The sequence below is a fragment of the Prionailurus bengalensis genome, chromosome B4 (assembly GCF_016509475.1).
Source record: "Prionailurus bengalensis isolate Pbe53 chromosome B4, Fcat_Pben_1.1_paternal_pri, whole genome shotgun sequence".
Taxonomy (NCBI): Eukaryota; Metazoa; Chordata; class Mammalia; order Carnivora; family Felidae; genus Prionailurus; species Prionailurus bengalensis.
In genome coordinates, this window is record NC_057358.1 from 12,130,685 (window position 1) to 12,156,190 (window position 25,506).

General features: G+C 41.4%; 1 protein-coding gene across 5 annotated transcripts in view; it reads left to right on the forward strand.

The window, feature by feature from the left end:
* The first annotated feature begins 14,698 nt into the window (after window positions 1-14,698).
* MCM10 (minichromosome maintenance 10 replication initiation factor) overlaps window positions 14,699-25,506 on the forward strand; it is a 107,198-nt gene continuing 96,390 nt past the window's right edge. For 3 of the 5 annotated variants that reach the window (XM_043561709.1, XM_043561711.1, XM_043561710.1), the window contains exons 1-6: window positions 14,699-15,512; window positions 18,875-19,216; window positions 19,998-20,102; window positions 20,619-20,756; window positions 23,405-23,576; window positions 25,203-25,368. In XM_043561709.1, coding sequence (XP_043417644.1) covers window positions 15,368-15,512; window positions 18,875-19,216; window positions 19,998-20,102; window positions 20,619-20,756; window positions 23,405-23,576; window positions 25,203-25,368 — 1,068 coding nt within the window. In that variant the 5' untranslated portion in view covers window positions 14,699-15,367. The remainder of the gene's footprint in view (window positions 15,513-18,874; window positions 19,217-19,997; window positions 20,103-20,618; window positions 20,757-23,404; window positions 23,577-25,202; window positions 25,369-25,506) is intronic. The other 2 variants (XM_043561708.1, XM_043561713.1) reach the window with 2 other exon arrangements.

Consider the following 25,506-nt stretch of genomic DNA (forward strand, 5'->3'; position numbering starts at 1 on the left):
GAGTTGTGCTTCTGTGTTGTTTGTTTTCACTCAGACATTTTGCCTCATTGTGCTTATTTTAGGAGGAAGAAAATCAATATGCCCTAAGTAGGACATTTTTTTTGTGGATTTCCTTAGAATCCTTAACGTGCCACTCTTGTGATAGATTCTTTATTTTTGAGGGGGTTCCGTGTATGTGAGCTGAACTGTTCATGCAGTTAATAAGTGTGTGACATCATGGGACAGGGTAAATATAACCAATGGAAGAGGCCTCACAGATGAACATTGAGAACCTTTTAAGGAGGCAGGAAAAATGAAGTGGCTACAGATTTCATCAAGAAAAGTCATCTTTGGAGGTTTTTTAAAATAAATTGTTATTTTTCTTGATTTAAGACACATTTATATGGGGTTGTGTGTATGTTGTAGTTTTATTGCAGCCACAGTAATTGTACCAAAGGTGATATGGCTCTTTTCATATGAGCACTGTGGGCTCTTACTTGATCATCCAGACAAGTGACAATATATCAGTATATGTGAGATACATACATCAGGTTCACTGGTTTCATTGTGCTGCAGGTATATGGATGTGTACAGTAGTTTATTAATTTCTAAAATAGAACAGCTGTCTTTTGATTTTCCTGGATCAAGCTGTATACTCAATATCACAAAAATAGGTATTGTAAAATACAATTTTGCTTTTGAATCTTTCACATCGTTCATATATGATTGGCCAATTTCATAGGCTGTATTTTTCCATATTCAGCTTCATAGAGGCTTAATACTTATTCATATCTGTTTTGCTAAGTCTATGAATATATACAAATCCCTTTACTAGAGGCTAGTATTTGTTGTTTGAATTTAAAATTATTCTTGCTAAGGAGGTGAAAAAATAGAGATTTGCCATATTTTGTAAATCTACAGTTTAGTGAGATTAGCTAATACTGGGCCAGTCATAAAAGTACACAGTGTCCTTGTGTGTCTATATCCTAGAAGATTTAGAAGAAAATTAGGCAAACTTGATTTAATACACACACACGTGTGTGTGTATATGTGTGTGTGTGTGTGTGTGTGTGTGTGTGTATACATCTGTGTTTTTTAAACCAGGAATCAAAACTGCTAATTCTGTCTTCATGCCAAGAGACCACACTGCACAGATTCACTAATAACTGAGATTCCTCCATGTCAGTCCACAGAGAATGCTTCTTAAAGACATTTCTAAAATAACCATGAAATTCTCATTTTTAATTTCTTATTTATCGTTTCTAGTTTAAACTTTTTTCCTTACTATTTTATATTAGAGGAAATAGATTTCAACAGTATCTTAAATAGAAAAGCAACCCAAATGGTTTCACATTTAAGTTAAGAGACTATCCTTTTATGTTGTTCAAGTAAACATATTAAGCTGATCCCAACCCTGAAGTAACAGTGTGAGTGGGCTTATTAAGCCTGTGATCAAATTGTCTGCTGGATAATTAAAAGGATTGCAAAAGAAGACTAGTTCAAAAAATCACCTTAAATTAAAGCTCCTCTACTGAGGGAATCAAACAGTTTGGTAAACAGTTTGTAAACTCTGTTCATGCCTTCTCTAAATAATTAGTCTCTTCAGAGGCCTGGTTCCATGTAACCAGGTAATGACACCTCATCAGGATGTTGGCCCCTCTTCTGGGGCCAGCTCTACCGTGTTCTCGAAGTGTGGCTGACTGGGAGCAATAGAAAAATGGAAACTGGAAAGAGATAGGAACAAGCCAATGAAAATTTTATACCTAACTAATTTCATAATATTGATCCTTCAAATATTGTATTTTAAAGTCATTTTGATCTAGTCTGGCCTATAAGGAGCTTAAAAGTCATCACTTCCATCCTTGTAACAAGAAAAAGACTGGACAAACTCAAAATCATCAACTCTCTTTAAATCCCTCAGAGAACTGAAGTCACAAGGCAAACCACTGCCCAGAAATTAGAGAGACAGTCAGGTACAAAGAGTCTCAGATTTTACCAGATCAGGGTCTCAGGAGCAGAAAGCACTCAGTCAGCATCTGAGTAGGAGAACTTAAACTAATTGAAGAATTGCCAAAGGCTTGGTGTGGACAAACTTGAGAATTAAAAACGCTAGCAGGAGTCCATTCTTAAGAGGCCCCCACACTTGTGTGAGTTTTAGCTCCAGGAGCCCTAGGAGCTCCTCATAGTGAATATTTCTGAAAATTCTCCCCTGCTTTTTAGCAGGAGGAGGGGGAAAGTAGCCATTTTGAAATACACCGCGCTCTCTGTTCTTCTTAGGAAGGCCTTCCCTCAGGGGAAACTGTTTTACCAGAGTCTAACCTTGCTGGGATATTATCAGAGCCTCACTGACCTGGGGGAAAGGAAATACCCAACTCCAGCCCCCTCTACTTTTACTCCTCTCACCTAAAGAGGAGAAAAAAGTCTGAGAAGCACTTGTAAAGGTCACCCCCTAGAGGCAGAGCTCAGTAAAAGACCGAAACCTTATCACAGGACTGCGGAACTCTTCTCCCCCACACATACCTTACCACATCAACAAGGTGCCTGCATAATAACGAGATTACAACTGGAAGAACTCATATTTGGCTTTACTTAAGAAAAAGTATATAGGGAAATCCGAAGACAACAAAGGAGACAAAACAAGAACAGCAGAGGAAATTTCAGCCTGTGACATCTACAGCTGCAGCAGGCAGTAAACACAGTCCAGCTCTTAGCCAGGTAAACATAAAACCTCACACTATAGACTCACTTACCTCAGTTCCTTTTACTTGCTACAGCACTTCCATTTTTCAAAAATAAATTATACTGCATACTAAAAAAAACACAGTTTGAAAAGATGGAACAAGCATCAGAACCAGACTCAGATAGGATGATTATAAGACTGGAAATTGAAAACAACTATGATTACTACCCTAAAGGCTCTAATGAAAAGAGTGACAACATGTAGGAACAGAAGGGTACTATAAGCAGAGAGATGGAAACCCTAAGAAAAAATCAAATGGAAATACTAGAAATCAAAGAAACTGTAACAGAAATGAAGAATTCCTTTGATGGGCTCATCAATAGACTGAACATGGCTGAGAAAAAATAAATCTGTGTACTTGAAGCAATGTCAACAGAAACTTTCAAAACTGAAATGCAAAGAGAAAAAAGAATGCAAAACAACAGAATATCTGAGAACTGTGGGGAAAAAATTTTAAATGTAATATATGTGCAATGAGAATATCAGAATGAAAATAAAGAAGCTGGGTGAAGTAATTATGGCTGAGAATTTTGAAGAATTAATGACACAAAACTACTGATCATGAAGATCAGAGATCATCAAGCAGGTTAAATGCCAGAAAAAAAATCTTCACCTAGGTACACCATATTCAAATTACAGAAAATCAAAAGCAAAGAGAAAGTCTTGAAAGAAGCCAGAAAGAAAGAAAATCTTATCTGTAGAGGAACTAGGATAAGAAATATATCAGACCTTTAGAAACCATGAAAGCAGGAAGAAAGGAATGAAATATTTCGAATGTTGAGAGAGAAAACCCACCAACATATAGTTCTGTGTCCATGGAAATTTTCTTCAAAAGTGAAGGAGAAATAGACTTTCGTAATAGACAAAAGTTTATGGAATTTTTTTTGCCAATTTATGCTTCATAAGAAATGTTAAAAGTTCTGCAGAGAAAATGAAAGTCACATGGGTCAGAAACTGAGGTCTATGTAAAGAAAGGACAATCATTAGAGAAACAATAAATGAAGATAAAATCTTTTGTTTCCTGTATTCTTAATTGATCTAACAGATTAACAGTTTGTTCAAAATAAAAGTAGCCACGTGTATTCAGTGATTATAGCTAATGGATCAATGAAATGAATAACAGCAATGTTATAAGGGATGGGAGCAGAGGAAGTGGGATACTCTGTTACAAAGTATTTCCACTCCCCATGAAGTGGTACAGTGTTCCATGAAAGCGCACTTGGATTTGTAGTTAATGTACATTGCAAACTCCAGTGCAACCACTGAAAAAAAAATATTAAAGAAGTATAATTGATACACCAAGAAAGGAGAGAAATGGAATAACATAAAATGTTAAGTTAAAAGCAGAAAATCCAGAAATAGAGTGAAAGACAATAGAAGAAACAAAAAACAAGGGTAAGAATAGAAAACAGTAACAAATATGGTAGATATTAATCCAGTTATAGCAATACTCACTTTAGACATCCTCTAATATATACTCTAAATATACCAATGAAAAGACAGAAATTGTCAGAGAGGATTTAAAAAAAACAAAAACAAAAACAAGATTCACCTATATGCTGTCTATAAGAAACCCACTTTAAATATAAAGACACATATAGATTAAAAATAAAAAGAGGGAGAAAGAAATAGTATGCTAACACTAATTAAAAGAAAGTGGGATAACTGTTAATTTAAAGAAGTATTCAAAGAAAGGAGAGTTGTCAGGGATGAAAAAGGGACATTACAAAATGATAACGAGGTCAATTCTCTAAGAAACATAACAATCCTTAACATATATGCACCTAACAACAGAGCACCATAATACATAAGGCAAAAAGTGATAGAAGTGCAAGGAAAAAAAATAGATGAATAGTTAAAGAATTCAAAATCTGTCCATCAGCAATTAATAGACCCACTGCAGAATATGCATTTTTCTCAAGTTCATGGAGAACATTCACCATGATAGACCACATTCTGAACCATAAAACACAGCTTAACAAATTGAAAACAACAAAAATTATACACAGTATGCTCTCATACTACAATGAAATTAAACTAGAAATCAAAAACAGAAAGATAACTAGAAACCCTCAAAGAATATTTGGAGATTAAACACACTTGTAAATAATACATGGGTCAAGGAATACTCAAGAGAGCTTTAAATACACTTTAAATGAAATGAAAATATAACACAAAGTTTGTGGAATGAAATGAAAGCCATGCTTACCAGGAAGTGTACAGCATTGAATGGAAGATCTAAAATCAGTAATCAAAGCTTCCACAGTAAAAAAACTAGAAAAGGAATGGCAAATTAAACACAAAAGAAGCAGAAGAAAATAAATAATAAAAATGAGAACATAAATCAATGAAATTCAAACCAGGAAATCAACAGAGAAAATTAATGAAACTGAAAGGTGGTTCTTTGAAATGATCAACAAAATCAACAAAAAGCCTCTAGCTAGTTAAGAAAACAGAAGACACAAATTACCAATATCAGTATAACAGCAATGAGCAGTTGGAACTTTAAAAACATAAATAACACTTATGTTAGTACAAAAAAATTAAATACTTAGGTATAAATCTAATAAAATATGTATAAGATCTGATGAAAGAAATCAAAGAACTAAATAAATGGAGAGATCATGTTCATGTATTGTCAAGATGTCATTTTTTCCCAACTTGATCTACAGATTCAATACAATCCCAATTAAAATCCCAAGAAGTTATTTTGTGGTTATTGAAAAAGTGATTCTAAAAGTCTATATGGAGACACAAGAGGCCCAGAATAGCCAACATAATACTGAAGAAGAACAAAGTTGGAGGACAGTTATTACCCACCTTTAAGACTTACTCTCGAGCTACAGGAATCAAGATTGTGGTATTGGTGAAAGAATAAACAATTATATCAATGGAGCAGAATAGACAGCCCAGAAATAGACCCAGATAGTCAACTGGTCTTTGATAAAGGAAAAAAGGCAATTCAATGGAGAAAGGGTAGTATTTTTAACAAGTGAGGCTGGAACAAAAAGTGGACATCCACATGCAACAAAATGAATCTAGACACAGACCTTAAACCTTTCACAAAAAAATTAAGCCAGAGACTGGAAGTAAATCTTTACAAAACATATCTGAAAAATGACTGATACCAAAATATACAAAGAATTTTTAAAACTTAACAATAAGAAAGCAACTAAATTTAAAAATGGGCAAAAGATAACAGATACCTCCCCAAAGAAGATGCACGGTTGGTAAATAAACACATTAAAAGATGCTCAACATGTCATTAGGGAATTGCAAATTTAAACAGTAAGACACTACCACACACTTATTAAAATGGCTAAAATCCAAAACACTGACAATACCAAATGCTGGAGAAGATGTGGAATAACAGGAACTCTCATTCATTGGTGGTGGAAATGCAGAATGGTACTTTGGGAAAGCAGCTGGGCGGTTTCTTGGAAAACAAAGTGTACAATCCTTAATATCTATCCAAATGAATTGAAAACTTATGTCCACACAAAACCTGTGCATGAATGTTTATGATAGCTTTATTTGTAATTGCCCAAACTTGGAAGCAACCCAGATTTTCATCAATAGATAATTGCATAAATATGTATGGTACATCCATACAATGGACTATGATTCAGCACTAAAAAGAACTAAGTTATCAAACTGCAAAAAGACACAGAGGAACTTGAAATGCATATTGCTAAATGAAAGAAGCCAGTCTGAAAAGCCTACGTGCTACATGATTTGAACTGTATGATACTCTAGAAAAGTTACAACTATGGAGACAAAATACTGGTTGCCAGGGATTAGGTGGAGGAAGGGATGAATAGATGAGAGCACACAGGATTTTTAGGGCAGTGAAACTATTCTGCATGATACCGTGATGGTGGATAAATTTGTCAAAACCCATTGTATGACATAAAAGTTAACCCTAATGTAAACTGTGGACTTTAGTTTAAAATAATGTATCGGACCGCCTGGGTGGCTCAGTTGGTTGTGTCCGACTTCGGCTCAGGTCATGATCTCACGGTTCATGGGTTCGAGCCCTACATCAGGCTCTGTGCTGACAGCTCAGAGCCTGGAGCCTGCTTCGGATTCTGTGTCTCCCTCTCTCTCTCTGTCCCTCCCCCACTTGCACTCTGTCTCTGTCTGTCTCTCTCAAAAATAAACATAAAAAATTTTAAAACACAATATACCAATATTGGCTTATCAGTTGTAACAAATGTCCCATACTAGTGCAAGATGTTAATAATAGGAGACATTGTGTGTGGAAGGGGCTTTATGGGAACTTTTTTCTTTGCACTCAATTTTTCTGTAATCCTAAACCTGTTCTAAAAAAATAAAGTCCGTTATTTCCTAAAAAGATGAAAAAATTAACTTTGAGAAGATTATTTAATATGAACCTAAAATGTATTGTGTGTCATAAAATCAAGATTCTTGTGAAGATTGGCTAACACTTCCATTTGACCCATAATGAAAGGGGTAACTTGGAATTGCTTTCAATGAAATAAATGTATTTTGCCATCATTAATTCAATGGAGGAAAGCTGATACAACAGCCAGTTGTAGCTTTTAAGTGTAACAGGACTCAAGTATATGAACCAATATTCAAATGTCTTAGTAGAACAATGGAAGATACCAAAACTGCTTTGCTATGAAAAGCAAATAAAACATAGAAATAATTTTACAGTCTGTTGAATCCTTTGATTTACATCATTCATCATTTTAAAAATTACTGAGATAACGTTACATACTCTCGTTATAAATATGTTAGTCATCGGTGAGTAATTTAAGTGGTATTTTTTTCTGGCCAAGTAATTGCAAAGATGCAAAATGTAATACAAAAATTTTTTATTCAGGGGCGCTTGGGTGGCTCAGCCAGTTAAGTGACTGACTCTTGATTTCAGCTTAGGTCATCATCTCACGGCTTATGAGTTCAAGCCCCACACTGGGCTCTGCCCTGGCAGCATGGAGCCTGTTTGAGGTTCTTTCTCTCTCTCTCTGCCCCTCCCCTGCTCTCTCGCTCTCTCTCAAAATAAATATTTAAAAAAAATTTTTTAAACAAAAAACAAAAAGTACTCAGAAACTCTCAGTAGGCTGATGGATTTATGTAGCAATGTTGGCTTTTAAATATAAGGAGTCATAATTACAGGTAAAATTTATTTTACAAATATATGTATTATATTTTGTTGTTGTTGTTGTTTGCTGAGTTATAAACCCAGCAAAATCAAGGAAAAAATGTGTTCAACAATCTTATGAATTAATTAAAACCAGCAAGGCTGGTTTGAGTAGTGTTTAAAGTAACCTCTAGGTTGATTGAAAAGCAATAGACATTTATTTGCATAACAGAGACAGTAACCTGTTAACAAAATCAAGGAGGTGGGGTTCCCTCTCTCTCTAAGTAGAGGGTTCCCTCTGAGCAAGGATCACATTTTTCTTAGTAGAGAATCTTTGTCCAGACAAATTCCAGTTTGGGATAAGACTTAGAGAGTTCTGCATGTATAGCAAGGAAGATACGAAGGCAAATGTAAACAGACGTCAGCAGGAGGGAAATGGTGCTGGAGGGGCTTTAGAAACGGACTATTACTCCCAGTTAGAAGGTCTGATTTTCTGATTTTGAAGAGCACTGCCTGCCAGGCCTCAGGATGGAGGAGGTGATTTAATGGTCTGGTGCATAACCAGGTAGACATACTCGAGGATATTGGCTTTTACCATCTCTGTTTTGGAGAACTCATGTGTACTCACTAAACCACACCCCAGACCTACGTGAAGCCCTGCATGTCCCACTGGCTTGGGTCACAGGGCCAAAGGCACCTGCTGAAATCTACACCATTGCCTCAGACTGAGCTCGCCATCTCCCCACTGTCCACGGCAACCTCCTCCTGGGCACTCCAGTCCCTTCCCATAATTCTGCCAGGTGCCCAAGTGATGCCAACCTGGCCATCGTCCTGTCCTTTTCCTGCAAAAAGCAACTTTCTTTGGCCAGTTACCAAAGCAGAGAGGGTTTCCTTCATAATGTCTTTCCCACTGGCCTCTTCCCTTGAACTCCCGCAGTCTGGGACTGTCACGATCTTTGGCCAGGCTTCTCTACCTCCACTTTCTGGTATATTCAGTTCCTGAGCACCTGTCTTTTAGCTTACTGTCCCTAAGCAGCATTTAGAAAAGTAGCAAGAATAGAAGTTAATACACTTTTATTTAATTTTTTAAAGTTTATTTATTTATTTTGAGAGAGAAAGTGAGAGAGAGCAGGGGGAGGGGCAGAGAGAGAGAAAGAGAGAGAATCCCAAGCAACGGAGGGCTCGAACTCATACCTGCGCTGAAACCAAGAGTCGGATGCTTAACTGATTGAGCCACCCAGGCACCCTGAGGTTAATACACATTTATGTTTACATACGCTGGGCACACTATGGTGTTTTCAAGCTTTTGTCATTAATCCTCACAATGCCCTATGAAATAACTGTCAGTATCCCTGTTTGGCACATGAGTAAGTGGGGGCACTGTGAGGTTAAGTAATTTACCCGAGGTTGCACAGTTAGCATGGGGCAGGAGGTTAAAAACCATGCAGTCTTAATTCACTCGCGTCTAAGCACTAGGCCACTCCTTTCCTCGTTATATCTACCTGCTTCCCGCACCTGCTCACAAACTCACTGCCCATAGAATATCGCTCTTGACCTGTTCATCTTCCACATGATTTGTTTGATCTGCTTCTTTTAATGTTTTGACCCCATCTGTCTGTTCCCTCCTGTCCAGCAAGATTGGTGCTCGTTGGTCGTCACCTTATGTCATTTATATTTTATACATATGTCACATCTCCCAACTTGGACTGTAAATTCCTAGAATATGGGCCACATCTCTGTCCAACATCACGTACACTTGAGGCAGTAAGTGATTATGGCTGATAACCAGTGTGTGAAAATGTCCTGGAAATCCTCATTTGATCCTTCCTAAAATAGCCTCTGTTCCACGTTCTGCCAATATCAGCACTTTCCAGAGGAAGAAACTCGCCCTCAAATGCTAAGTGATTGGTTAAGGAGCAAATACTCCACTCGATTTGTTTTTCTTTCTGTAACATTTATTGTGTGCCGGCCACCAGCAGCAGGAGGGAAGACAGAGAAGAGATAGAAAGATGAACAAGACACAGTTCCCTTGTCTCCAGATGCTGACATCATGGTGAGAAGAAGCATAAGCGGTCCACGATTAGGATGCAGTGTGGAAAGTTCTATGTACCCTCCTACTCCTGAGTTCTAGGAAGCACTGAGTAGCAATGCTTAGTCCAAAGGGCCAGAGAAGATTCCCAAAGGAGGTGATGCCTGCATTGAGGTTGGTTGGATAAGTAGGAGCTGGTTCAGTGTTTGAGGCTTTGGAAGCAGAGAGGTCTGCATGTACAAAGGCTCTGAGGCATGCCAGAGCCCGGAATATTTAGGAAGAGGAAGTTGCAGGTCAGCGTGGCTGGAAGAAAGACTGATTCCATGGAGAAAGAAAAGAGCTGAGGTTAGTGGAAAAGTAGGCAGGACTCAGGTCTGTAAGTCAAGTCCTTGAATGGCAAGAAGTTTGGAATTACAGGAACTGAGGAGCTGTTGATGAATTTTGTTCAGGGAACATCCAGGCCAAGATGATGTTGTAATTGGGAGCAATAAGAGAAATGGATTGGAGGTGAGTGAGATCAGATAGGGACTAGTTAGAAGTAAAAAACAGAGAGGTGACCAGGGGTCAGGGAGGGTCACAGAAGTGAGGATGGAGAAGAGGGGGTGGGCTCAGGAGATGTGAGAGATGATCTGGAAGACGGGGTGAGTGGACACAGAGAATGGGCACCTCCGGCAGGGGTGATGAGGGAGGTACTGAGCCATAGGGCCCAATGGCATTCTGGGGGAGGGGGCTGGAGCCCGCTAACTTCTCCCTCTGCTTTTCCCTTTCTTGTTTTGTGATATGTCTTAGAAGCTCACCCATGATTCTGGTGCCCTCTAAAGTTTTAGAACCACTGCTATAGAAAGACGCAGTGGCCACATGAGACCGGACACGGAACGGTGGGTCCCACCCTCAGGGTTTCTGATTCAGTAGGTCTGGCACGGAGGGTGAACATGTGATTTCTCACAGGTTCCCCGGTGCTGCTGAAGCTGCTGCTCTGGGGACCAGATTTTGAGAACCCCTGGTGAATCACATTGATATTTGCCATTTCCCTTCTTAAAACTCCTCCCTTGGCATCCTGTGCTATCTTTTTCTTACAGGCCCACCCCTTACACTGGGGCGAGAATACAGAGATCCTGTGTGTGAAGTTTTAAAGTTTAGAGATCAAGCTACCAGTCTCCTCAGAGTTTCCCGCAGAAACATGGCATCTTGAGACGTGGGCCCAGCCCTGTAAACCCTGCTTCTTCTCCCACGTAGGCTCCGTTCTGTGCGGCACCTGGGCGCCACCTCTCTCCAAGTGTGCGGACACCCCTGCCCGCTATGCAAGCCCCTCTACCTGCCCAACCACCACCAAAGAGCTACCCCGTAGACAGAGGGATCCGCCCTCAAAGGACAACCTGGGGAAGAGGCCACGCGGGACCTCAAAGCCGCCTCGGTGCAATCCCAGGGTCCCAGGACCTAGAGCTTTGGCTACCAGGAGTTGCCCAGGATTTGGGTGAGCCTCACCCTGTGGGGAGGGACACAGCCAGAGGACGACCGGCACAGGGACACGAGGAGGTCGGGCCCAGACATAGGGCCAAGAGTGACACTGCTTTCCTGACCACACTCCAGCCGCACCTGCCCACCTTCTCTCATTGGCTCAGAAGTCTGTGTCCTCAGGGCGCTGCCTGCTACACCGGAGGTTCTTTATCTGAAGGGGTGTCGTTGGGAAGACATGTGAATCCCCTCAGAAGGTATACAAAATCTCGAATGTACGAGTGTCCATTTTTCTTGGGGGAAAAAAGAAACCATTTTCATTCTGTTCTCAAAGGGGTCGGTGATCACGCTTTGCCAGAAGGGTAAGAGCCTGCGGTACAGACCTCTCCTTTGAATCCCAGATCTGCAGATCACGCTTTTCTAAATCAGCGTCTTTCATACCTCGTTCTGAAAGCGAAAACGAAGTCTGTCTTCTCCCCTAAACCTGTTCTGTGCTGCCCGTGTTCTCTACTTCAGTGCATTGCCTCAGAAAAACACCCTGAACTCCTTTCTGTGTCTTCTGCCTCCCTCCCTTCCACCAGTGGTTCCAGAATCTACTCTAATTCTTTCTCTTTTAAAAAAAAATTTGTTTTAACGTTTATTTATTTTTGAGACAGAGAGAGACAGAGCATGAACAGGGGAGGGGCAGAGAGAGAGGGAGACACAGAATCTGGAACGGGCTCCAGGGTCTGAGCCGTCAGCACAGAGCCCGACGCGGGGCTCGAACTCACGGACCGTGAGATCATGACCTGAGCCAAAGTTGGACGCTTAACCGACTGAGCCACCCAGGCACCCGTCTAATTCTTTCTCAAAATCACTGCTGTGCTAATTCCAGTAATAGTTTCTTGATCCCTCGTTGGACGAAAATTTGAGGGCTTAGACCAGTATTGTTTTCTACTTCTTGGCACGGCTTTGGGTGCACAGTGGACCTGGAAAGTCAAGTTGAAGAAAAGAACTTTGGAAAACAAATCAGAATTGGTCCAGGAATGTCCGTGTCATGGCTAATAAGTCTATGACGAACCTTTGCAATTAGATGTAGTGATAAATTTAAAAGTTCCTTTTGTCAGTTTGATTACAATGGTGCTAACATTACTGTGAATTTTTCAACACTCGCAGCTCTCAAAAGTGGTTATTATTTCCATTCCTGGGTCAATATAATAAGTCAGATAATAAGGAGCATTAATACTTCATTAGGACACACCCAAAAAAATCAATGTAGATGGTATCTGGGCTGTTTATTTTCATCATCCTAAAGCTGATTTTAGTTTTTATGAAAACGAAGGCAAACACAATGGATAGAGAGATACCATCTTGTATGAAATAATTGGCGCGGGGTGGGAGGGTGGGAATACAGGGGCTGAACAGTGGCTGTGAGAGGGGGGAAAAGACTTAAAATGGCCATTTGCTCCATCAAAAACTCTTCTGCTTTGAATTCTTTTAAATTATGTATAAGCTAAATAGAATTGTGCATTTAGAAAGGGCAGTTCTCAGAATTATGTACAAACACCATTTTTAGAATGTAAATCCCGCCCCCCCCAATCTGAATTTTACTAAAAAATGTTCTGTGAAAAATACGAACTCCTAACAAGTTAGGCCGACACAAGTTACAATTCTCTGGATCACGAAATCTTCTGGAAAATGTCGTTTCCACTGCCTCAAAGAATGTCCCCTAGACTTTAGGTCTCATTTCACAGATGGTGAAGCAGAAGCCCAAAGGGAGAAGTTAGTTCCCCAAGGCCAGGCAGAATTCAAAGCGAACCAGAGTTTTGATTTTGAGTCCAGCCATCTCAGTGCAACACAAGGGGTTGTTAAATAATCATCCAGCACGTTCGGTCAGACTTCTCTAGGATCAGTCCTACCACAGGACATTTGTGAGGGCAGGAGAAACGTTTGCAATGTGCTTCCGGTTTAAGCGTCTCTGTGCAGGCCTCTCGGCCTCAAGCGTTACCTTCCGCCTGGCTTCGTAGAAAGGAGTGGATGACAGTTCGGGAGAGTGTCTGGAATTCAGTTGCGACCTCCTGTAAAAACACCCTCCAGGAACACTTAAACTTCCAAGCGCTGGGAGGCACCACAACACCACTTTATCTAAAGGAGCTCAGGCCGTCACCGACCGGAAGTCTTCTTGCCCCCAACCGGAAGTCTTCTTGCCCCCAACAAAGAGGGCGCCCGGTCACGTGAGCCAATCAGACGCTCTATGCAAGATGGGCCTTTTACCATCTCTGCCAGACAGTCGTCGCCAAGAAAGCTGACGTAGCCAATCAGCGCGGCCCTAAGTCGGCGTGCGTCTGGCGTCAGACGGGGGGGTGGAGCCAAGTTGGAATTTTGGCGGGTCTGGCTGTAGGTCTGGAAGGGGTGCCGAGCAGGGTGAGCAGCTGGGGTCTGGGTGTGTGGGTGGTCACCCGGGGGGTGAGGTAGGGGGCCCGCCACGCGGGTCTGTGGGAGAGTTTGGAGAGCTCCGAGGCCGAGAAGCGCGGAGCCCGAGGCGGTCAGGTGGGGGAGAACTGGAATCGGGCGAGCGCGGTGTCCGCGCGGCCGGGTGGGCTCTGGGTGCCGAGCGACCGAAAGGTAAGGGGCGCCTTAAAGGCACCAAGGAGGTACCAGGCGTCGGGCCATCCTCTCTGCTTAAGGGACCAGGTTTGGGTTCTTTCTCAAGTAACCTTTTAAAATGCATGCCGTGGAGACTTTTATTTTTTTCGTTTTTTCTTTTCAATTCGTGATTTGCTTGAAGTTATTGAGTGTGTGCCATGTGCAGGCCTCCAAACACACATTACTTATCCCCGCGTGAAGCTTAGAATCTAAAGAGAATAACAGATAACACGCACACCACAGTGGAAAGTGCAGTGAAGTCACGAAAAGGATGAGGTGTGGGCGGGCGCCGCGGAGCCGGTCAGATAGGGTGGTCTGGAAGGCTCGGAACACTCCATGCTTAAGGGGAAACTGAAGAGTGAGAAGGAGCTAGGGGAGCACTTTCCAAAGAGCGTGAGGCCTGAGAGCACTCTCTGTGTTCAAGTAGTTGTAGGCAGGCTAGTCTGAGCAGAAGTAGGCAAGAGAGAGAGTATCCACTTAATTCACAGACTTTTGAATTTTGTTTTAATGGTAATGAAAAATCGTTAAAGAATTTTAGTTAAGAGAATACTACCATGTGGTTTATATTCCTCAGAGATTACTAAGGAAAGAAAAGACTACTGTGGCTGCTCTATGGAAATGAGATTACAGAGACACAGAGACGATACAGGAAGCTCATGGTTCAGACAAAAGATTGAGCACTGTTTTGGAGATAGAACCGATAGTTGTTGGGAGGTCCTGGATGTGAGGGTGAGGTAGAGTATGAAGCGGGGGGAGTGGGTAGGGCGGTTGGTTATAGAGGTGAGTGAGACCATTTGCTACCCCTCAACAAGCTTACAATCCAGCAGATTCCCCAGGAGACAACACAGTGGGGAGCACACAATAGGTCCATGGAAGTATTTCTCGAATAAATAAAAAGAAAGCATCATAATTAATACTTGACCTTGCACTTCCCAGAGCCAGCTATAGAAGCTCATATTCATTGAATAAGAGCCTAGACAAAATCTGTTGAGCTTTTTTCTTGCAGTCACTAAAATCATTTAAAGGAAAAAAAGGAGAGTGCACACAATAACATGAATCTACCCTAATTAGCTCTGCCGCCTCTGCGTTTTGCTAAGTAGTATTGAATTGAAATCCTGATGTGACGAAGGTTGCAGCTAAGTAGAGCCACACACTAGATTGCTGTGCATAAGGGAGCCATCAAATGTGTCACAGTAAATAACATGGGATAATAGCCCTAATATTTAGGCCATTCTCAATAACACTTGTTCATAGTCAGTCTCATCCATGTGCTCTAGTACCCAGCAAACTGCTCCATAACTCAACTGAGTTTCTACACCATAGTTTGAAGACAAGATAAAAGGGGTGGGGGAGGAGGGGAGAAATAGTCAGATTTTGGACGAATCCTCAGCTTCAAGCCCGTAGGATTTGTGAGATCCCTGATTCTTTATATATGGTATGTGAGAAAGCGAGAACAATCAAGGGTGACTTTTCTAATGTTGATTTCATAGCCGAGATTCGACATTCCTGCCATCTCCTGGGCACTGGATTCTCCTTTGAAGTTCCCTATTACAACTGTTCTCTTGACAGCATGGATGGTAAGTTCTGGCAGCTGTCTCAAGTTATGTGTGTTTCATGGAAAACCACGCTTTTGTCCATGGACTTGTTATTTATCCTACTTGCGGTATAGTGAAAATGGCTACCTCACCCTCAAGTATTGTCTGAGTGGTTCAGAAAAGATCGCACTTCAATCAGAGAATGTTATTTGCTTTTTAATGTTTATTTTTGAGAGAGAGAAAGAGAGAACAGAGGACAGATTGTGAGCAGGAGAGGAGCAAGGAGAGAGGGAGACACAGAATCCAAAGCAAGCTCCAGACTCTGAGCTGTCAGCACAGAGGCCGATGTGGGGCTTGAACTCGTGAACAATGATATCAGGACCTGAGCCGAAGTCGGACACTCAAACGACTGAGCCACCCAGGTGCCCTATGAGCAGCCATATTTTTTACACCAGGAGACAGATGTTTAGTAATTTGTCCCAGGTGAAACTGCCACAGTAGGGATTTGAACCCAGGCAGCCTGACTTCAGAGTTCACAGTTAATGTTGAAGTCGCTTCAGTGTAGCTGTGAGTTAAATTCTTGTAGTCCTTTCTCATTTTGTTTATTTTGCAGAGGTGTATGCATAATATTTACCTAATAAAAAGAGGCTACTCTGATTAACAGAGCTTAGCCTGGGAGTAGCTTAGTAGTGATTGTGCTGGCTGTAAAGAGATGCTGACAAATAAAATGCATTATTTTTCTGGTTACATAATGAGCTCATTATCTGAAACTAGATTTTGGTTTTAAATCCAAGTTTATTACTCTCTTCCTTTTTCAAAAAAGTAGAACCAAATATTATTGAAATTCTTCACACTGTGATAACACGTGACATTTATTGTACCTTTGGTATAATAATAGCGTCCTGTTTCCTGAAATCATCAAATTACCTTCAGGGCGGTTAATATAATATAAAGTATAATTATTTGCTATGAGATAGTTATGAAAATAAATGGTGAATGGGTATGTGTCCTCTAAGAAACCGTTGTATCTAATAAACATTCATTTGGTTGGCACAGTGCTAACAGTTTGGTCCAGTGTGGACGAAATCTGGTCTAGAGAAACACCGGTACTACAGAAACACGGTTGCACAACATTTCTGCTTCCATTCTAGTACAGAGAGCAAGATAAGAACAAATAAGTAGGAAGATAATCAGGTAGTTGGTTGGTATGATGGAAGACACTAGAAAGAATTCATATGCCGAGGGGAATGCTCCAGAAGACAGGGAATCATTGGTGATGTGGGGAGGAGAGCTGATGATTATAGGCTGACATCCTTGGGGGGTTGAGAGGAAGAGGGTCCAGTGTATAAATGAAGCAGGGAGGTTGGGTCAGCATAACATGAAGACAGGATTCTTGGTGGTGACTGAGTTGAACCGGGCTGGGAGGCATCACAGATTAGCTCTGGGCAACATTTATCATCAACTATGAGTGGTGTGAACCAAAGCCTCTTCCTGAAGTGTACTCTCTTCAGCAGCTAAGAACAGGAGAGAGGAAGGCCTCTTGGCTCCCTTGAGGGAATGTGGCAGTCTCACCCAGAGCACAGGGAGCCAGGTCACCTCTTCTTCCTGTGCCCTCCAGTTTTGCAGTGATTATTGAGCAAGAAATTCCAGCAGATCATTATCTAACTTTAAACCTTAGACCCTTTCATCAGATTCTAGCCCATGAGTTTGTGCGCTGGCTCTTTTCCATCTGGTAAGAGAGTGTAGAGCGGTGCAAAGAATATTGGGTTGCTGGCCTAGAGATCTCCATCCTAAGCCAGGCTCCTGTGCTGACCTGTGTTGCCATATGGTCCTGAACAGACCCTTGATGTCTCTGGACTTTAACTCTTGTCTTTCAGGTGAAGGGGGGCACGGTGCATGAAATATCCTTAATGTCTTAAAATGGCTCAGATTTTTTAAAGGATTAATACCCAAACAGGGGGGAAAAAATGGGCACCAAAAGGAAAAGAAAGAAGAAGAAAGAAAGAAGAAATCCTAAGGGCCAATAAATGTAAACAATTCTTTACCTCATGAGATTTCTCTGGAAATGCAAATCAGAACACTGAGATGCCTTTTAAAATCCTCCATCAGACTAGCAAAAAAACTTAAAGTGACATCAGATATTGGTGAGGTGTTAGAAGTGGCACTGGCATAGTGCTAGTGAGTAATCACTTTGGGAGCGGGTTTGGCCGTATCTGGGCAAGTCGGAAAATGTGCACCCAGCAGCCCAACAATTCCACTCGTGCTAGGTATTCCTGGGAAACTGTCACACGTATGCAAGACATCGTCATGGTTGCTGCATAGTTTGTGGTGGGAAAGAATTGGAAAAGAATTACCATATAGCCGTTGAAAGAAACTAGAACTGTATGTTTTGATTCAGGTCGGTCTTAACATGCAATGTTGAATTAAACCAGGATACAGAGGAATACCTACAGTGTGCAACAATTTATGAAAATATTTTATTTTTTACTATTTGTTTATTTTTGAGAGAGAGAGAGAGACAGAACATGAGTGAGGGAGGGACAGAGAGAGGGAAACACAGAACTCGAAGCAAGCTCCAGGCTCTGAGCTGTCAGCACAGAGCCTGATACCAGGTTCGAACTCACAGACCCTGAGATCATGACCTGAGCTGAAGTAAGACACTTAACCAACTGAGCCATCCAGGTGTCCCGAAAATCAACCAAATACTCTGTATGGATTATGAATACTTATGTAAGTTAAAATTTTGAAAAATGGACTAGACTGATATACCAAAATTAGGATACTTCTTGCAGTAGGGTGTGGAGGCAGTGGTTAGGAATTGTGATAAGATTTGGCACGATAAAAAAATTCACATATGCACATAAAAAAAAACCATATACACATTGAAAAAAAGATTTGGCATGATAAACTATAAACTTTTTTTTTTTAAGTTATCTAACGTAAAGGCAAGAAGCAAACATAAATGACTCATTCTGGTTGATGAAATATAAGTACTTTTTATATGGTTGTTTGTACCTTTTCTACATTTGAAATTTTTTTACCCCTCAAACAATTAAAGCCTAAATGCATGTTTAGTGTATTTTTGAGTTATTCCCTTATGGGTTGGATTTCATGGAAGTTGGTATGCAGGAAGTTATCTCACTAGCTGAAGTAGCTCAGGGAGAAAGATCAGCCCAGTGAACGGCCCGGTGTGGTCACTATGCAGGTGTTGGCCCCTTTCTCCTTCACCCAGTGCCCTATAAGCACTTGGGAAGAGGAAAGGTGGACAGAAGATCAACAATTTACCAGGCAAAATGGTGAGCCATTTTAACTGCCTTATTAATGTTGAGTGTTTTAATTAACTGCTTGTCATTAGCAGTTTTTCTCAGGTAGGTTTACTTTCTGTCCTTCGTCTTTTTCCCCAGGGGAGGAAGATGATTTGTCTCTGCTGACTGCATTGCTGGAGGAGAATGAGTCAGCCCTGGACTGTAATTCAGAAGAGAGTCACCGCTTGACCCAGGAAGATCGTGAACCTGATGCATTTGATGAGCTCTTTGATGCAGATGATGACGGTGAATCTTACTCAGAGGAGCCTGCTGATGGAGAAGTGGGAGAGACTGAGGACCGAAAGGAAAATCTGGCCACTCTCTTTGGAGATATGGGGGACTTAACAGATGAAGAAGAAGTTCCCACACTGCAGTCAACTAAAAACAGTGTCCCCACTGCTCCTGCTCCCAGTCAAGGGAAAAGTAATCAAGAGTTGCAAGGTGCCCTAACTACTTGCTTTTCTAATCTCTTCATGGTAGACTAGATGGAACCTGACAGTTTTCATCAAAATAGCTGCTGAGTCAAGAGTGGAGATACATGACTTGGCAAAAAAAAAAAAAGAAAAGAAAGAAAGAAATCGTGGGAGTTAGTAGAGGAGACATTCACAGCCAGCATTTCAGCATGCAGAGGCCAGCTGTAATTTAGTCCCTCCCAGAATGGCTCTAACGTCTTTCGTGCCTGTTACAGAAAAATCTTACCCAGAGACTCCTATGCATGGGGAGCCAGGGACAAGATGGCAGGCTTCTCCACATTATTTTTGGGCAGGAGACCATTTCTGAACAGAAGCTTTGTGGAGTGCCCTTTTTTTATTCATGGCATTGTCTCTTATATATTCTGAAATTATAATAAAATTCAGTGGTTTGCTGTTTCTTCTAATACAAGAACCAGCATTTATTATGGTATTCAGTTTATGAAATACTAATCACTTTTCTTGATTCCTAAAAACTTGTTAACTGGGGATATGTATCTGTGATATTTGTCAGTAGAACAGATTCATGACTAGCTTAGGTATTAGAGACTTGATTACTGAAAATACAAAGTTTATTTCTCTAAGGGACCTCTTAGTGCAAAAGTTAATGGTGAGTTCTCAGTATGTGATTATATTGTGGCTCTTGGCATTTCAGGGTGAGGGAGTAGACACCAAAAGTAATTCCAGCATTTTTGCCATGTATGATATTTCTTCTGCTCTGGGTCTTAAGTCAATATACTTTTCTTTCCTAGATGAATTAAAGAAGTTGCAAGAGCAGATGAAATCCTTACAAGAACAGCTAAAAATAGCAACAATTACACAGCCTGCAAGTCCAGCCCTTCTGCATAAATCTCCTGGTAATCAGACTGTAATTCTAGGAATAACGTGCATCTCTGTTAGTGAGAAATTATAGGGGCACCTGGGTGGCCCAGTGGGTAAAGCATGCACCTCTTGATTTCATCTCAGGTCATGATCTTATGGGCTGTGAGTTTAAGCCCTGCATCAAGTTCTGCACTGACAGCGCTGAGCCTGCTTGGGATTCATATTTTCTCTCTCTCTCCCTCTCTCCCCCTCTCTCCCCCTCTCTCCCCCTCTCTCCCCCTCCCTCCCCCTCTCTCCCCCTCCCTCCCCCCCTCTCCCCCTCCCTCCCCCCTCCCTTTCTCCCTCTTTCTCCCCCTTTCTCCCCCCCCTCCTTGCCCCTCCCCTGCTCGTGCTCGCACACATGCATACTTTCTCTCTTTTTCTCAAAAATAAATATTTAAAAAAGAGAAAGAAAAATTATAGCATTACTTCTGCATTCAGCTGCTGGTAAAATAGCCTTTGAGTTCCTTTCTAAATTTTCTTTGTTAATTTCTTTCCTTTTAATAACATAGCTAAGTCCCCACGTCCCCCTCTAAAGGAGAAGAAAGTTCAGAGAATTCAGGAGTCAACATGCTTCGCTGCAGAGCTTGATGTCCCTGCTCTACCGAAAACCAAGCGTGTGGCTCGGACTCCGAAGGTTTCACCTGCAGGTACAGTACTCAAGGCCTGCCTGGTTTTTCGCTACTCTGGCTCTGTTTAACGTTTATTTATTTTTGAGACAGAGAGAGACAAAGCATGAACGGGGGAGGGTCGGGAAGAGGGAGACACAGAATCTGAAATAGGCCCCAGGCTCTGAGCTGTCAGCACAGAGCCCGACACGGGGCTCGAACTCACGGACCGCGAGATCATGACCTGAGCCGAAGTCGGCTGCTTAACCGACTGAGCCACCCAGGCGCCCCAGTCTGGCTCTGTTTAAAATTCAGTTCAGCACTGTCATACCTGCAGGGGACAGCTGGGGGTCTGTCTTAACTGCCCATTGAGAAAAGTAAGTTTGTTTGGGAGTGAGAGCCATATGCTCTATTTTGTAATCTTCCTCTGCATCTTAAAGTGCCCAGAAAACCCTCAGGTGCAGAGCAGGTATTTACTAAAACAACAAATTAAATGTTTTTGAAGCTCTACAGTCCTGTAGTTGAATTGTAGCAAGTATAACCACTGGATTGAGTTCTTGTGCAATCCAGAGATTGAGTTTTCAGGCTTGTGAGTTCAAGGCACAGATTCCTTTTAATGGCCAGGTTTTATTTGAAGTGAGGTTGTATTAAAGCAGAGGGTCCATTCTTTAGAAAAGACTTCTTCGCCAGGAGTAGAGATGTATATTCAAACACCGTTCTAGGTCAGCCCACATATAAGCACGTAGAATTAAACTGAAAAATATTGATAAGTGCTTTGTATTGATTTTATTGCACTGCCTCAGTTTGCACATGGTAATAATTCTTTGGAAGATCTCGGGCCTCCTGGGTGGCTCAGGCAGTTAAGCGTCCAGCTTCAGCTCAGGTCATGATCTCACGGTTTGTGAGTTCGAGCCTCACATCAGGCTCTCTGCTGTCAGCGCAGAGCCCACTTTAGATCCTCTGTCTCCCTCTCTCTGCCCCTCCCCTGCTCACATGTGCGCTCTCTGTCTCTCTTAAAAATAAACATTAGGGGTGCCTGGGTGGCTCAGTCTGTTGGGCATCCAACTTCGGCTCAGGTCATAATCTCACGGCTTGTGAGTTCAAGCCCTGCGTTGGGCTCTGTGCTGACAGCCCAGAGCCTGGAACCTGCTTCAGATTCTGTGCCTCCCTGTCTCTGTGTCCCTCCCCTGCTTGCACTCTGTCTCTCTCTCAGAAATAAAGATTAAAGAAAAAAAGTTAAAAAAAAAATAAACATTAAAAAATATTTAATTAGAGAAAGACAAATATCACATGACTTTACTCATGAGGAATTTAAGATACAAAACAGATGAACATAAGGGAAGGACAATAAAAATAATATAAAAACAGGGAGGGGGACAAAACATAAGAGACTCTCAAGTATAGAGAACAAACAGAGGGTTACTAGAGGGGTTTTAGGAGGGGGGATGGGCTAAATGGGTAAGGGGCACTAAGGAATCTACTCCTGAAATCATTGTTGCGCTATATGTGAACTAACATGGATGTAAATTAAAAAATAAAATAAAATTCAAAGAAGTATATTTAAATATTAAAAAAAATAATTCTTTGGAAGATCTAAGACAGAATGGTCTGGATAACATAGCTCAGAGTAAGCAGCATGCTATTCACCACGTATGTTCAAAAAGGCCCTTTAGAACAGCAATGGCATATGACTCTGTAGTAGGGAATAGCAGCCCTGCATGTTCATATTTATTTAACAAAAATTATGTATTCCTTGTATCCGCTTATGAATGGCATCCATCCCTTTAGGATCTTTAACATTACTATGTCATTAGGCGGTGTCCAAAGTTCAGTTTTGAGGGCGTGGGGCATGGGCATGCTTTCTAGAGATTCTCAAGTTCTTGGGTTGCCCTGCTTCCTAGCTTGGGAGCGCTGATCCAAAGTCTTGTTTGAGGGTAAACAACACAGTCTTATTTAAGAGAGAGTGAAATTGTGTTAAGGAAAAATATCCAAGTTTTCTGACCTTCAGGAACATTATCAAATGCTTCTAAAATAAGAATAGTAACCACATCAGGGATGTTTAATGCAAGCAAGTCAGTAGAATACCCTGGTCCCCCTAGATCCGCCTGCCCCACCCTGTAAATAAAATGAAATGGAACCAAATGGAATGAGATGAAACCAGAAACAAAAGGGAGTTAACTTCACATTTTCTTCAGGTAGAAAGTTGATCTGTACACAAATCACTAATCATTGATCCCTGAAGGAGGGCTCTTACTCCCTTATGCAATCTACCACAGTGCTCTGTGTATAGGGAATGCTCAATGTCATTGCACAAAGGAACTCTGTTTCAGAGCTGCACTGTACTATAGCCACCACTAGCCACGTGTGATTATTTACATTTATATTAGTTTAAGTAAAATTAGACATTCATTTCTTTAGAAGCACTAATCAATTTTAAGTACTTATGGCCACATGTGGCTTGTGGCCACCATACCAGACAGCATGGGTATAAGACATTTCCGTGGTCCCAGGAAGTTCTTTCAGACTGCACTGCAGAGATTTGGAGGGTAGTACGGCAATGGTCTTGTGGGCTTCCTTTGTTCTCTCAAAATTTGGTTATTGCATATTGATTTAAAAAGAATTCTATAAAAACAAATTTTGTAGGGGTTGGTGTGATTTTCTTTCACTTAATTTTTATGTTAATTTTTTAGAGCCCAAAAGTTCGTCTTCAGGGACGACAAGTACACTTTCCCAACCACTCCGAACTACTCCTGGAAACAAACCTAGCGGGTTGACCAGAGATCACAGCGCAGGGACCCCCAGGAGTTCTGGAGAACCGCAGACCGTGATCTCTGTGGAAGCCTTCTCGGGCCTGAGACTCAGGTCAGTAACTGTAAAGGCCTCTCACTCTGTTCTCCTGCCCCACTAGATGCCTTGTCCTCCTTCCCGAGGACTGAGCCTTCTACAAACAATGTATTTGTACAGCAGATCCACTTAACAACAACAGCTCTTGAACTTGGCAAAACTTGGCAGTAAAAGTAACCATAACGTACAGTACAGTTGGCATGTGAAATGTTTAAAGAAGACTTTTTATGTTTACATGGTGAGTAAAAGATAATGCATCTGTGAAAAGGAAATGGGAAAATAAATAATAGTGTACGTAATCAGAAACAGTGATAGAGCCTATTTTTAAATACATAAAGGTGTTCACAGTTTAACCGGGATCATAGTATCTTGTAATTAATGTTAAGAAAAATACCTGCGCTCTTTTTCTTTCTAATAACTTTCAAGGCACGTTTATGTCCTTTGCTTCGGTTGTGTGGGGAGATTAAGATTCTCTGTTAAAATAGGAATCAATCCCAGGATCAGTTCAGTTCAGAGCCTGGACTTTTAAGTCTTCTGTGCCCCCCATCACTAGTCCGTTGCAGCTCCACAAACACTTCTGTCGAAGCCCAGGGCAGGGCAATAATCCTTACGCTGAGACCAGATTGCTTTTAGTACAGTCCATCTGAGTAGCTAGGTGCTATCCTAGAACACCTAACCCTTGTCAATCTAAACTAAAACTGCTAAGATCTTAAATTACACGTTACTGAGCGGTGGCGGGGAGGCAGGTAGGTGCCACCACACCGTAGATGTGTATTTAAAGACTCCATACTCTCCAAAATCGGAAGAAAGTACTCAGTGTTTTAATGACACCTGGGACATGTGGCATGGCATACAGTAAAAGCTGTGGTTCTCACTGAGGGCGCTGCAAGGTTTTTTCCAAGGTATACGTCCCCCTACCAAGATGATCCTGTCCACTGCAACAAGTTCTTGGTTGAAATCCCCCACAGATGAAGATGTTGCGAGTGTGAGTGCACTGTGCTCGTAAATTGAAGTGGGTAGACAAAGTCAGAACTACTCAGCCAGAGCTCCTGAGTGGCCTGCAGATTTAGGGGATCACACAGTTGTTGGAGTCTCATTAGGAATAAGAATATATTAATCGAAGCCTTGGTTTATTGTTCTCTGAAAATGTTGATGAAATTTAAATATCTTATTTTGTAATCTCAATTTATGATTTTGTATTAAACTCAGAGATCACTTTTAAAAGAATATTATAACATACATTATAACGTATAAGAAAAAGAGTGTATGATCTTTCTTGTTTTCTATATAAGCTCCACTTCTCTATCGAAGGAAGCACAAACCTAGCTTTAAGAATTATCTTATTTTTATTTATCTGCCATAAAAATCTTTCTTTGCCTTGGGGGCACCTGGCTGGCTCAGTTGGAAGAGCAAGCGACTCTCGATTTTGGGGTCGTGAGTTGGAGCCCTGTGTCACACATGGTGCCTACTTAAAAAAACAAACCATCTTTGCTTTGCCCATACTACATAACTAAACCTCCCTGAGAGCCGAGACTTCAGAAAAGATCTCTGTCCATAACATCTCTTCTTACCAAACTGCTACAGTGCCAGGGAATCTCTTATTAGAATAATAATAATCTAATAATTGCTGGTGTCTTGACCCAGGCGGCCTCGAGTGTCCTCCACAGAGATGAACAAGAAAATGATTGGCCGAAAACTGATCAGACTTTCTCAGCTCAAGGAAAAGATGGCAAGTGAGAAGCTGGAAGAAATAGACTGGGTGACTTTTGGGGTTATATTGAAGAAAATCACTCCTCAGAGTTGTAATAGTGTAAGCATCTTACTGATTTCTTAGCTGCTCAATCACAAACTAACAGTGGGGACTCATGTTCTTGATTTTTCTAGCCCAAGCCCATCAGTATTTCATTTTGAAATAGCTGCTCATAAGTTCCCAGATTGCCTCACCTTT